This window comes from Balaenoptera ricei, chromosome 5 (genome assembly GCF_028023285.1).
Source record: "Balaenoptera ricei isolate mBalRic1 chromosome 5, mBalRic1.hap2, whole genome shotgun sequence".
NCBI lineage: Eukaryota > Metazoa > Chordata > Mammalia > Artiodactyla > Balaenopteridae > Balaenoptera > Balaenoptera ricei.
The window spans coordinates 48567336-48581527 of NC_082643.1; the positions used below are offsets into that span (position 1 = coordinate 48567336).

At 40.7% G+C, this 14192-nt stretch overlaps 1 protein-coding gene across 4 annotated transcripts in view; it reads right to left on the reverse strand.

The window, feature by feature from the left end:
- The window catches only part of FRAS1 (Fraser extracellular matrix complex subunit 1), a 447355-nt gene that overhangs the window by 112677 nt on the left and 320486 nt on the right, over nt 1-14192 (reverse strand). For all 4 annotated transcript variants that reach the window (XM_059922796.1, XM_059922794.1, XM_059922793.1 and 1 more), the window contains exons 33-35: nt 6729-6843; nt 4500-4637; nt 2515-2547 (exon numbers count right to left, since the gene is read on the reverse strand). In XM_059922796.1, the coding sequence (XP_059778779.1) occupies nt 2515-2547; nt 4500-4637; nt 6729-6843 (286 nt within the window). The remainder of the gene's footprint in view (nt 1-2514; nt 2548-4499; nt 4638-6728; nt 6844-14192) is intronic.

Genomic DNA, 14192 nt, shown 5'->3' on the forward strand with positions numbered 1-14192 from the left:
GCCCGCGCACCATGATGAAGAGTGGTCCCCACTTGCCGCAACTAGAGAAAGCCCTCGCAGAGAAACGAAGACCCAGCACAGCCATAAATAAATTAATTAATTAATTAAAAAAAAAAAAACCACAATGAGATATCACCTCACACCTCTTAGAATGGCTATTATCAAAAAGACAAAAGATAACAAGTGTTATGAGGGCATGGGGAAAAGGGAACCTTTTTATACTGTTGGTGGGAATGTAAATTGGTGCGGCCACTACAGAAAATAGTATTAAGGCTCCTAAGAAAATTAAAACTAGAACTGCCACATGATGTGGTAATCCCACTTCTGGGTGGGTATCCAAAGGAAATGAAATCAGTATCTCGAAGAGATATATGCACTCCCATGTTTATTGCAGCACTATTCACAACAGTCAAGATGTGGAAACAACCTAAGTGTCCACTGGTGGATGAATGGATAAATAAAACATGGGAATATAATGTACAGCATAGTGACTATAGTTAATAATACTGTATTGCATATTGGAAAGTTGCTGAGAGTAGATTTTTAAAGTTCTGATCACAAGAAAAAAAATTTGTAACTATACATGGTGACAGATGTTAACTAGACTTATTGTGGTGATCATTTTGCAATATATACAAATATCAACTTATTATGTTGTACAACTGAAAATAATGCAATGTTATGTGTCAATTATATCACAATAAAAAAATAAAAAACCAATGACACAACCCTAAAATTTACTATTAATTCACGTGTGACTTTTTAACCCTCAAAGAAGAAAAGAATATCTGAGAGTTTGAGGGAGATGACTTTATCCCTACTAAGATTTATCCCTACCTGAAATATAATAGGACATATGGATGGTTGATTCTAATGGAATAATCAATCCCAACTAAACAGCTGTTTAAGGATTTATGGTCATCCATCCTCACTCTAGACCTAAGTAAGGAAGCCTGTCTCTATTTTGCATCAGCATAGATGCCAGGTCTGATTCTGCTTTTGCTTATTGGCACTCAGCTTCTATTGTACTTGAACTAAAACTAGGATGCTGAGGTCTATACACAGCTATCACAGCTCACTGTCTGGGTCATAACACTTCCAACAGAAGGCTGTTTTATTTACATTGAAAATCTGTTGTTTAGTGTAGCCACCATCATTAATGATCTTAGCTAAATCTTCTGGATAACTTGCTGCAGCTTCTGCAACAGCATTTACTGCTTCACCTTGCACTTTTATGTTAAGAAGACGGCTTCTTTCCTTAAACCGCATGAACCTACCTCTGCTAACTTCAAACTTTTCTTCTGCAGCTTCCTCATTTCTCTCAGCTTTCATAGAATTGCAGAGAGTTAGGGCTTTGCTTTGGATTAGGCTTTGGCTTAAGGGAATATTGTGGCTGGTTTGATCTTCTATCCAGACCACTAAAACTTTCTTCCTATCAGCAATAAGGCTGTTTTGCTTCCTTATCATTTGTGTGTACACTGGAGTAGCACTTTTAATTTCCTTCAAGAACTTTTCCTTTGCATTCACAGCTTGGCTGTTTGGCACAAGAGACCTAGCTTTTGGCCCATTTTGGCTTTTGACATGCCTTCCTCACTAAGCTTAATCATTCCTAGTTTTTGATTTAAAGTGAGAGATGTGTGACTTTTCCTTCACTTGAAAACTTAGAGGTCATTGTAGGGTTATTAACTGGTTTAACTTCAATATTGTTGTGTCTCAGGGAATATGGAGGCCTGAGGAGAGGGAAAGAAAGAGAGGAATGGCCAGTTGGTGGAACAGTCAGAACACACACAACTTTTATTAAGCTTACTGTCTTATACAGGTGTGGTTTCTGGTGCCCCAAAACAATTACAATATTAACATCAAAGATCACTGCTCACAGATCACTACAACAAATGTATTAATAATGAAAAAGTTTGAAATATTGCAAAAATTACCAAATGTGACACAGAGACAGGAAGTAAGCAAATGCTTCTGGAAAAATGGCACCGATAAGACTTCTTTACACAGCGTTGCCACAAACCTTCAACTTGTAAAAAATGCAGTATCTACGAAGCACAATAAAGTAAAGTGCAATAAAACGAGGTAAGCCTGTATGTGCCAATCACTGTTCTGGGAGCTTTACACATATGTAATTATTATTTATTATCCTCATTGATGGATAAGGCATTCAGGTACAGAGACGTTAAGAAACTATTCCAAAGTAGGCTGAACCCCAGGCAGACTGGATCCAAAGTCTAAGATCTTAATCATTATTACCTCTTTTTAATAGATATTAGGACAAGTTGAAACTGGGCTTAAAGAACACTAATCTTTGGTATCCTTGGTGGATTATAATTATTTTTTTCTATGAATACTAAGTTAAGCTATTACTATTTTAACGAGCCATGTGATTATTTTAAAAGAAACTTATGTAACTTTTAAGTTGTTCTTAGAAAATAGCTAAAAGTAATGATGAAGAGAGCAAAAAGAAGGAAAAATTTCATTTTCTAATAAAATTGAGATTAAAATTTTCACCTGTGAAGTGGAATTTCACTGAGTCTGGGAGACCTGAAAGAACAGAAGAGAGAAAATCAGTATACTAAACATTTTGGGGTCAGAAATAGATGGGAAAGGTACAAAATATAGGGCAGAGGTTAGAAAAGTAAAGGACATTTTATCCTAAATTATTATGACTTAAGGAAAGATCACCAGGTTGTCTGCTAATGTTATGTTGACTTTAATGGCGCCAACACTAATTTTAAGTAACAAAAAGAACCACAGAGTGGAATAATTTTATATCACATCAGTTAGAGTGATTTATAATACATTCATTCAGATCCCAATTTACCAGTACATAAAATCCTACAAATCGGTGAATGTGGGTGATGTCGTATATCACTGACAAGGCTTTCTGCTGGGTCAATTCCATTGTAGAATATAGTGATGCCTGGGACATTGATTTACACACTATAACAGTGTAAGAGATTTATCTCGTGGCATTTATCCCGTAGATTATACAGGATGGGAGTCTGCTCTCTCTAAAAAGCTCTAGGAACACAGGCGATCATAGTGGATTCGGAAATAACCTCAACCAGGGCTGACATGTTTTCTTTCCCTCTAAGCCCAGGATAACCTGAGTTTCTTGTAAAGTAGGTCTTGTAAAGGTGGGGTTAGAGGACCATGAACATTTTCACTGGCTATGAATTATCTAGTTAGTAAACACTGGGGATACTCTTAGAGAAGAGGCCTACCCCAGCGCTTAGGGATTTTCAATCTAATTGAGGAGTTAATTATTTTCTAGACAATTCCATCTATAATGGCATAGTAAATAATGGCAAATATTACTTTAAATGTTTGCCATACTTGAAAACATAACTCTAAAATTATTCAACCCGTGTTCAACTCACCATAAGAAATCACCAACTGTTCTGTATGATTAAAGCTACTATATAAAAATAATACTCTATATTAATCGTGTTATGTGACACATACATCTTAAAGATCATAAAGAAACAGGCTTCAAGATTTTTAGAATCATTCCAAAGCACAGAAATATTTAGGGGTAGGGACTTAAAACTCAGCAGCTTTGAATACTGGGTCAAGGGGAGACATAATGGGTGGCAAAGGATTAAGGCTATCTTGGCTTAGTGGAAGGGCACACACTTGCTTGAATTAGAAATGTAGTTATTCTTTTGCTCAATCTTCTCTTCTTTAAAAAAGGTGTCTTCGTCAAATCCTGGTTTTAATCCCAAAGGTCGCCTACATGGGACCTTCCATGAAGTATGGCACTAGATTCCCCTCATCCACATGCCCATCTGTCCTGGCTTCATCCTCAAATCACTCCCATCACTGCAGTCAATGAGATCCTTATGAAAAGGCATCCTCCTATATCTTAAAACCTCCACCAGGTCCTTATTGTTCTTGGGATAAGGCTCCAAATCCCTGCAGTCTCACAGTGGCCTTAAGGTCTGCCCTCTATCTCTCCCTCCAGGCCCATCCCCGCTCTGTTCAACCCTCCACATTCCAGACACAATGACTTTTTTCAGTGCCTAGAACGTCACGTTCTCTCCCTCCCAGGGCCTCTGCACAGGGACATGTGCCCTTCCTTCAGGAATGTTCTCCCAATGATCCCAACACACACACTTAGCCTAGTTAGCTCCTACCCACCCCTCTTCTGTCAATATCTCCCTGGGGCAGCCTCCAGTGGACCCTCAGTCTAGGTCAGTCTTGCTACGTCCAATTCCACCACTGAACATTCTTCCTTCTTTTTAGAGCTCTTATCTCAGCCTGCAATTAAACATTCATTACTGGGATGATTGAACAAATTCTGTCTCTATACCTAGGATCTCCAAACTCACCAAGACCAGGATTCCTGCCTCTTTTTTGCTCACCACTAGATCTCCAAGGCCCATTCGGGCCTTGCCATACAGGAGGCACAAAATAAGGCTTTATTAAAAGTATGCCCTGAAGAACCACAAGGAGCAGCTTGGGTGCCTCAAAATAGAGAAAAAAAGCATTACCAGCAAAGGAGAAGGCCATGATCTCCTGGAGGTGGGGGGCTGCAGTGGGGGGACGGTACATGATCTTGCCCTGGTTAATGTCTTCCTGGGTGAAATACCGGATGGGAGAGTGAGGCTGGTCCCTGTGTTCGATGATGCCTAGCAGGAAGAGAGACGGCATGAGCAATCAACAGTAATTCTGACGGCTGACTGAATGATCAGAGCCATAAAGCTGCCTTTCCCACTGGTGGAAGTCTTTTATCCTTCAGGAACAATTGCTCTCAGGTTGTTCTTGGTACACTATTCTTCAGTTATTCAAGAAAAGGGCAAATCTGAAACCCAGATACTCTTGACTAGGTCTCATTGACCATAAACAATAGTAAGATGCAAACTACTGCCCCCTAATGTAGCTTAGACCTGGGAATTCTGAAGTCATAGACACTGTACCATAATTATGAGATTCTCTCAATTGAGTTTAAGTTCAAAGGTCAAGGTCACTACAAAAATGGCACAGGCTGGTCTCCTGGTGAGGCTGTAAAGATTTTTTTCAATCTACCCTCTTTCCTTCAGAAACTCCTTAGTCTCTATGATGACCTTTGGCAATAGTAAGATGTATCTTGATTGTTCTAAGATCTCGATTTGCAATTCTCACTAAGTTATAAATGCTTTAGGGGCTGCAAATTTGCCTGTCATTTCTAAATTTTGCAGGTACAGAACTGATGCTATGATCATCTTTCATGTCCTAGTTACTCTTTAAAAGGAGGACACTAATTCAGCTTCTGAGGGACTGACAGACCTACAGCCATTCAGGCTGCTGGTCTGAAAGAACATCTCCACCCTAGCAACGGAGGGAGGACGACTCTAGCTATGGCTTAGCAGATTAAAAAAGAAGACGGATGACTTTTAGTCTTTTAATTTCTTTGGACTTTATCAAAAGGGAAATGAAATTTAATTTCTCCTTAGGAGAAATTTATAATGTGAAAGGCTTATAGCTAAGGCAGTGGTTGGTCTTGGGAGAGCAGCCTCAGAGACAGCAGCAGAAGTGTCTTTGTAGAAGCTGATCTCCTCGCTGTGAGGCACACACACATCTCTTTGGGCACAGGCTTGGCTTGGTAGCTGAGCCCAAAGTTAAGGGATCTGAAGGCTGGGGACTGATGGCCAGGGCCCACCTCTCCTCTAATTGTAGTTCCACGTTTCCATGCTCCTGTACGAGGGCACGGAACCGTGTGCTGACACATGTTTGTCACGATGGGAATTCCAGAGTTGTGAAGCATTTGACATGACAGATACTAAATGGTCTTCTGGGTCAATATCTCCTTAATGAGAACATTTGCACGTTCTCACAATTACGAAGTTTCCTTCCCCTTCATTTGGGTGACCGATAATACTAATGTAAACGTATTTGGTTTTTTGAAGCTCACAGGGTATTCATCTGTAGGAGCACTATATAAACTTACAGAAGTCATAAACAGAATTTATTACCTGGGTTAAAAAAAGAGAGGAGGGAGGCTTCCCTGGTGGCGCAGCGGTTGGAGGGTCTGCCTGCCAATGCGGGGGACGCGGGTTCGGGCCCTGGTCTGGGAGGATCCCGCGTGCCGCGGAGCGGCTGGGCCCGTGGGCCGCAATTGCTGAGCCTGCGCGTCTGGAGCCTGTGCTCCGCGGCGGTGGGGGCCGCGATGGTAGGAGGCCCGCGCGCCGCGGTGGGGAGTGGCCCCCGCTTGCCGCGGCTGGAGGGGGCCCTCGCGCAGAGGCGGGGACCCAGCACAAACAAAAAAAAAAAAAGAGAGGAGGCGAGACTTATCCATGTGGGGGAGAAACTGAGTACATGTGGCTCAGCCCCCACTGGGCTCTCTGGCGGAGCTCCTTGTCCTTAGCGCATGCTCAGTCCGGTCCACTCGCCTATCAGAACCTCACCAGGGCAGGCCCTGTGTCTACAGGCAGTGCGTGGGTCTGTCCAGTTCTGCCTGTGCGTGGGAGGGGAACTCATCCAGTGATGAAGTTATGTGCACACTATGTTCTCCAGGCCAGCTCTGTCAGTACCAAAGCTGACACATTCATCTCCATCTGTCCGGCCACAGGGTCTCCCTCTCAATTGGTTCTCAACTCAGAGGACAGGAACAGAGGTGATGAATAATTGTTACTCCTTAAATCTCAACAAGTAGAAGCAGACAGAATTCCAGAGCTTTTAAGGCTGGTCAACAAGTAGAAGACAATAGCACCACTCAAAAGATCATTTACTGCACGCCTTACCTTGACTTGGATGCAAAGGTAGAGTGATATTATATATTATCTTTCCACTTGGTCTCTCAGAGTTTACAAAGGAGAGAGAATGAGGCTGAATCACAGTCAGGCCGTCCTCCCGAGCCTACACAAAGTTTAAGAGAGAAGAAGAAAAAATAGTGTGACGAAAACAAAAGCCAGAGGCAAAAACAAACCTCATTAAAAAAAAAAAAAATCAACTTACTCTGTTAGTCACATAAAGCAAAATTTTCTCTGAGAGTTCAACAGAAGGATCTGGTCTCCTTGCAGATTCGTCCCGGCTGACCCTTCTCTCCCCTGCCCTTGGCCCCCTGGGTTTATGTTGGTGCATGCTGTGGGTGTCCCAATATGATCACTTCTCCCTAGTTGGAACTCACAGTGGTACATGTGTGGAAGTGAGCCATCACAGCTGGCTATTCTTCTATTCACAGCTGGATCCCCACAGCTCTGCTCCTCTAATTTAACGGGCTAAGATTATATCTGGTGAGAATTTCTCCCAACCCCCCAGCTTACTAGTGGGAACTGTGATGCATTCTTTTCTTTTTTTAACTTTGATGGTTTCAAATGGCTAAAGATGAACTCACCTCAAAGGCCAAAGAGGCTCATCATTTGAATTCAGAGATTTAAGAATTATGTGTTTATTACAGCTTATAACAATAGTCAATATTTCTCTTCATCTCCATCGTACTATTCAAAAGAACTAGATCCTGCTTTTTGCTTCTAGCTTTCAGGACCCAATGAACTAGTCAAGTGAAATTAATCTGAAGGCCAATGTGTGTGCAGCTTTCACAATCCATTCACCTGTGTGTCTTCACAACCCATTAACAGTTGACAACATTAAAAAAAAAGGAGAGATTCAGAATTCCGTGACCAGACCTAACACAGATTTGGGGACAGCAGCAAAAACACAGAGTGGGGAGGAGAAAATGGAAAAGGAGTGTGAGCACGGGCCCCTTGCGTGGGTCACACATGCCGATAATAGAACAAAAAATATCCGCTCATTGCAGACTCTTCCGAACTGACCCTTGAAGAGTTAGAGTTTGACATGCTCTCCTGCTGTTTCAAGCTCTGTTACTTTCAGAAGGAATTTCCCACTTAGGAAAGGATTGAGTAGGGCTCAGTAATTCTCATGGAGGAGGGCGTGGTGTTCTTCCTTTTACCAATGAAAAGATTGAACATTGCAGTTGCTTCGTAATTGTCCCCAAGGCATACTCCTCCTGGGAGAGGCAGCATTTGCAGGTTAGGACAACCCCCTATTTCAGGTCATTGCTCAGGTCTGGAATGTAATGAGCAAGGCAAATCAGAATTGCAAATAGCAGCTGGTCTCTCACCCTAAAATAAAACAGGTTAGGACAACAAAAGAAAAATATATGCCCTATGTAAGGTGTTTACAGCCCATGCATGCGTGCATACATCTATAATGTGTACACGTGTGGGCACAGATACACGGACAAAAAGTGCAGGGTGAGTACATTGTTCAGTACCATTTGCCACGTTTTAATCTCAAAACCATCAAGATACCTGAAAATTCTCAAAGTATTCTGGGATATTTTCGAAAATTTAGATGTCCCTAAAACAATAAAGTGGTAAGAAAAAAGAATTATCATGGACCTAGGACGACAGAAAAGGGAAATGTGTTCTAGCCAAGAAAACATATGTTTTATTACAGATTTGTTGATACTATTTCTTTACTAATAGAAATTGACACTAAGCAGAAAAGGCGAGGACTTGATTCTCTGAAGAAAGCAATACTGAGTTTGAGCTATATCAAAGTATAATCAGTTTTAATATTGGCTATTTGAAATGTTCAATATTTATCACTTAAACAGTAAGAAATGAGAGACTAAAGTTAATGGAAATCATTATAGAAAACATTTTTTTATTAAACTATCTGTCAACAAAGGAAGATTATAGAATAATGGTTTCCATAATACCCATATTACCTCTGAATACATCCAGAATCCAACCACTTCTCCCCATGACATTGCTACCATCCTGCTGGGAGCCACATTCTCTCACCTGGATTACCACGATGGCCTCCCAGCTGCTCTCTTGCCCTCCCCCAACAGTCTATCAGCACAGCAGCCAGCATGATGCCTTTAAAAAGGACGTTAGACCTCTACTCAACATCCTGCAACAGCTCTCCATGTTACTCAGAATCAAAAGTCCCTACAATGGCCCGTGAGGCGGACATGGTCCGGAATCTGCTCCACCCCCATCCACCCACTTAGCACATTTGTGATTTCGTGCAGATTCCTCTGGCTTCCACTTACTTTGATCCAGCCATACTGCCTTCCTTGCTGTTCCTTGAATATCTAGGCATGCTCCTACCTTGATACCTCTAAATGAATGGTTCCCTGGGCCTGGAATGCTCTTTCCTCAGGTATCTGTACAGCTATCTCTCTTACCTTCTGCAAGTCTTTCTTTAAATGTCATTGTCTTAAGATAACCTACCCTGACCACCTTATTTAAAATTACAACCTAGGTCTCCCCTGCTACATTTCCAGTCTTCTTGGCCCTGATCTACTTTTTGTTTTATCATAATACTTCTCACTAACATGCTATATGTGAGTTGCTTATTTATTTTGTTTATAACTTATTGTCTATTCCCCTCCCCCAAGAGAATGTAAACTCCATGAGAACATGAATTTTTGTTTGTTCATGGACCCCAAGCACCAAGCACACGGCACATGGAAGTGCTCGATAAAAATTTGTTGAATGAATGAAAAAATATTATTATGAAAAAAATTAAGCTAGTAATAAAAATACTTGAAAAAACAACTTCATAGATATTTTTTAAGAATATTTTTTCATTGTATTTCAGTGTCATCTAAAGAATTAGAGAGGCAAAGATTTGAACACTTAAGATATAGCAAAGTGTGCATGACTAACATCTTTAAACTTCCAGGTCAGAATTTATAAATGACATTATCATTTCACCCTCCATTAAAAAAAAAAAGGATTTCCCATGTTGACTGTCATTCTACCAAAGCAGCAAAGCCCATGGCGGGCCTGAGAAATCACACACCCATGAATGATGAGATGAGATAAGTAAAATGAAGGTCCTACCGTCTTCTCACATGGTTCAGTTAGGACAACAAAATTAATTCATATATTCATGTATTCAACACATTTAATTAATTCATATATTCATGTACTAAATTTTTAGTAAGAACCTACTATGTGCAAGGTACCAGGCAAAAAGCTGTAGAAGATACAAGATGAATCAGATATAGACTTTTTCCTCAAGGAATTTCACTTTTCAGTGGGGGAAACTCATAAATAGCTCTAAGGTAGAAAATGCTAAGTAGTGTGAAAGACTCAGATAAAGCACAACAGTAATTCCAAGGATAACAAGACATTTCCAGAGACTGCAGATAATAATTCTACTAATATCTGAAATGTCTCAAGAGAAAACATAGACACAGACACCCATAGCCATAAAACAAACACAGCAGGCCCAGGCTTGAGTCCATATCACAAAAAGATCAGCTGTTCTAACTGGATCCCTGCTAGCCTCAATAAGAATGGTTTTAAGAGAACTCTTGCTACAGCAATCACTCTGGAAGCAAATGAAACCAGGAAAGAAAGGCCTTTTCCTCAAGTGGTGACCTTGGGCAACCCAATCCTGAGTACCGCAATCACTTAAAAAAGGAAATAATCAAACTTCTTTCACATTAAGAGATAATAGAATTTATTTCCCCTTTAAGAGAGGACTTGGAAATATGATATTCAAAGTGTGTGTGTGTGTACCCATATAATTAATTTGTTTGAATTCGAAGGTCATACAAGAAGATATTATTAGCCATGTGAAAGTAGGCCTGAAAATATTCACTTAGTCAACAAATATTTACTAAGCAACTATTTTATATAAGGCATTGTGCTAGACACTGAGGAAGATACCAAGATTAATAAATGAAAGATTTTGCCCTTAAGGATCTTCTAAGTCAAATAGTGGATGATTACTTGGAGAACCGGGAGTTGATGTGAATCTGTTAACTTACTTGAAGAATCTGACACTATCTATGCTGTGATATGTATGTCTTCAGATCCCCTTGCCCAAATTTGATATATATTCTAAATGTACACATCTCACACATGTTTATATATATATATGTGTATACATATCTTATATATATGCATGCATATAATTCTGATGAACACTACAAACCATAAGATCCCGTTTAAAGGATCTTAGATTTGATGAATAACAGAATTACAGAAATGCCACAGAACAAATTTTCATTTAGGCAGGTATTTGATTATATCGCTTCTCATTCTGTGCAATCTTCCTGGGGAATCTCAGTGATTTCTGAGGATTTAACCACTACCTGCCATTAATGATTCTCAAAGGTTTATCACTCACCTTGAATAGCTACTGATCTTCTACCTGCCCTTAATAGGCACGCCCTTTACAAGCACAGCCCAGACTGAATGCATCATGCCATCCACCCCTCCCCCTCCCCCTCAAGTCCTCATACATTCCCCATCTCAATGAATGGCATCTCTGTACGCTCAGAAACTGGGGTGCTTCGCCCTCTTCCATAGCTAACTGAGCACTGTCTCTAAATATCTCTAATCTCCTCCTAACTTTTTTTTTTTACCACCTTAACCACTTTTAAGTGTACAGTACAGTAGCGTTAACTAGATGTTGTTGTACAACAGATTTCCAGATTTTTTTCCTCTTGCAAAACTGAAACGCTATTGAATAACAATTCCTCTTTTCTCTCTCCATACCCCACCCATTCCCCACAGGGGCAACCACCGTTCTACTTTCTGTTTGTAAGAGTTTGACTAGCTCATATAAGTGGAATCCTGCATTATCTGTCTTTTTGTGACTGACTTATTTCATTTAGGACAATATCCTTAAGGTTCACTCATACTGTAGCATATGACAGGATTTCCTTTTTTTAAAGGTTGGATAATATTCAGTGGTTGTATATACCACATTTTCTTTATCCACTTATCTGTCGAAGGACATTTAGGTTGCTTCCATCTCTTGGCTATTGTGAATAATGCTTCAATGAACATGAGTGTACAAGTATCTCTTCAAGATCTCACCAACTCTTAATCCTTACTGCCACTGCATGACCTTCATGCCACCAACCTTTCTTGTTCTAGGTGACTTCAGTAGCCTATTTCTTGGCCTCCTTGCTCCCTGTCTGGCCCCATCTGGGGTGTTCTCTACCCTGCAGCCAAAATGACCTTCTCAAATTGAGAATCTGAGCATGCCACCTCTCTGCTGTATCCTACTTGCCCTAACAGCCTTTCTGGACAAAATGGAATCTCCTTCATCTCATCTTAAGGTCCTCCGTGATCTCTCATTTCTTCTTTCTTCTTCACCTAAAGATTTATGCTCCAGCCAGCTGAACTCTCTGTCATTCCTCAAACATGTTATGTTCTCCTGTGTCTCCATCTTCTTTTCAAATGCTGCTCCTCTGCCTGGAATGAATTTCCCCCTATTTCTAGTCTAGATAAGAGGGTTTGCACGTGTAGTGAGCAGAGCAGTAGCAACCGTATCACCTGGGAACCTGTTAGAAACTCAAATTCTCAGCCCTATACCAGACCTATTGAATTGGAAAACTCTGGGGTGGGCTCCAGCAATCTGTGAATTAACAAGCCCTTTGGCGATCCTAATGCAGGCTGAAGTTTGAGACCCTGATTTAGAGATAATATTCACTTCAACCAGCTTGGTTCACCTTCTAGAGGACGCCTTCCCTGACCTCACCTATGCCTTGCTGGACTAGGTGCCCTGCTATCTGCTTCCATGCCATGTCTCTGTCATGACATTTATTACTGTATTGTCACTGTTTATTTTCTTGTCTCCCTTTTTAGACTCTAAGTCTAAAATAGACTAGTAGAGACTGTATTATATGATCACTGAATCTCCAATGTCTTCCACAGAACTTGGCATAAATTAGGGGCCCGAAAGTGTGCAAGACTGAATAACTGAATGATTGGAGAGGTAGACTCCTACCCTTAAATATCTATATGAATATACTATGTATGAACTTAGCATATGTATTCACAATGTGTTTACCAAATATGTACAAAACTTAAGTGCTTACATGAGTCCAAATCACTGAATTGAGAATGTGCTTTTGTCACAGATTACAGTATGTCTGTCTTACAGTAATGGCCCTAATTAATGTCAAAAGAAATATAAACTGTGTATATTTTAAGGAATGAGAGTAATCTGATCACATTTTACAGTAGACTAACCTTTGTGATACCCTAAATTACACAGGACAGACCTAATTCACAAACATGCAACCTGAGACCCTCAAGGTCAAGTATGTTGAAAAGTTTCTAGAGGTTCTCAGCAAAAGAGCGGGAGTGATGCCATCTTCATGGCTCCTGGCCCATTTCTTTTTTCCTCTAAAGTCAAAATAACACCACATTAGCATTCGGCAAGAAATGTGTATGCACATTTTTCTTTACACTTCAGAGAAAATTCTGATCCAAGCTCCTCCAGTCAGAATGATGAATTATAGACTTTATAGTGTCCCTGAATTATGATTTCTTTAAATTACAGTTTACGGTGGAAATGCCGATAGCTTGTATCCATTAAAAACTTTGTTTCCCCTTTTATGTCTCTGTCAAGCCCCAGACCCATAATTTCTAAAACTCTACCTGCTGTCTTTGTTGGGGCTCAGGAGTGCTACACCACTTTGGAGTGTAATTACGCGGGCGCTAACTAAAATGTGGATCCATGATGATTAATTTACAAGAACTTAACGTGCTTGTGGCTCTGTCTAGAAGAGGGGTTCTGGCATTACATGCCCCATAGATTTGGATTACAGTGGAACTGCTAATTGTCTGAACTAAACGCCATGTACTAATTTAGCTCTCACCTTGCTCCAAACCTTTCCACGTGTCCACACTCCTTCCCACGCAGCATACAAGCTCCTCTGTGGTCTAGCTCGCAGGACCCCACAGGCTCACCACTCCCTTTCAGCCTCTCTCATCTTCCAGTCTCATTGTACTGTTCGCAATTTTCCCACCAATCATATTGTCTCTCCCCTCTGGGTCTTTGCATGTGTTGTTTTTACGCCTGGTGATGCCCTTTGCCATCACCCCACTACTCTTTCCAACCTGCCTCTCAAACCTTCACTTGCATATTTGCTACTTATCCTTCTGGAGTCAGCACAGACATCGTTTTCCCCAGGAAACTTTTATAATAGAAAGGAAACTACTAACAGGACTTCTAAAAGAATAACAGTTTCTCCAGCTAGATGGAACTCTAACTGGCTGAATAATTATACCCAAATAGTCATCATTAAATGGATATAAGCCTGAAATCCCTTCCAGGTACTCAAGGAACGGTTCTGTGACTGTCTGGAATGCTGTAAAAGGGCTCAGCAGCAATGGATGGGAGGCTGGGGTGGATTCCCTCTAACCTTCCTTTCACTCTGGGAATTTTAAGTTTCTTCCTTCAAGTCAATGAGAAACGAG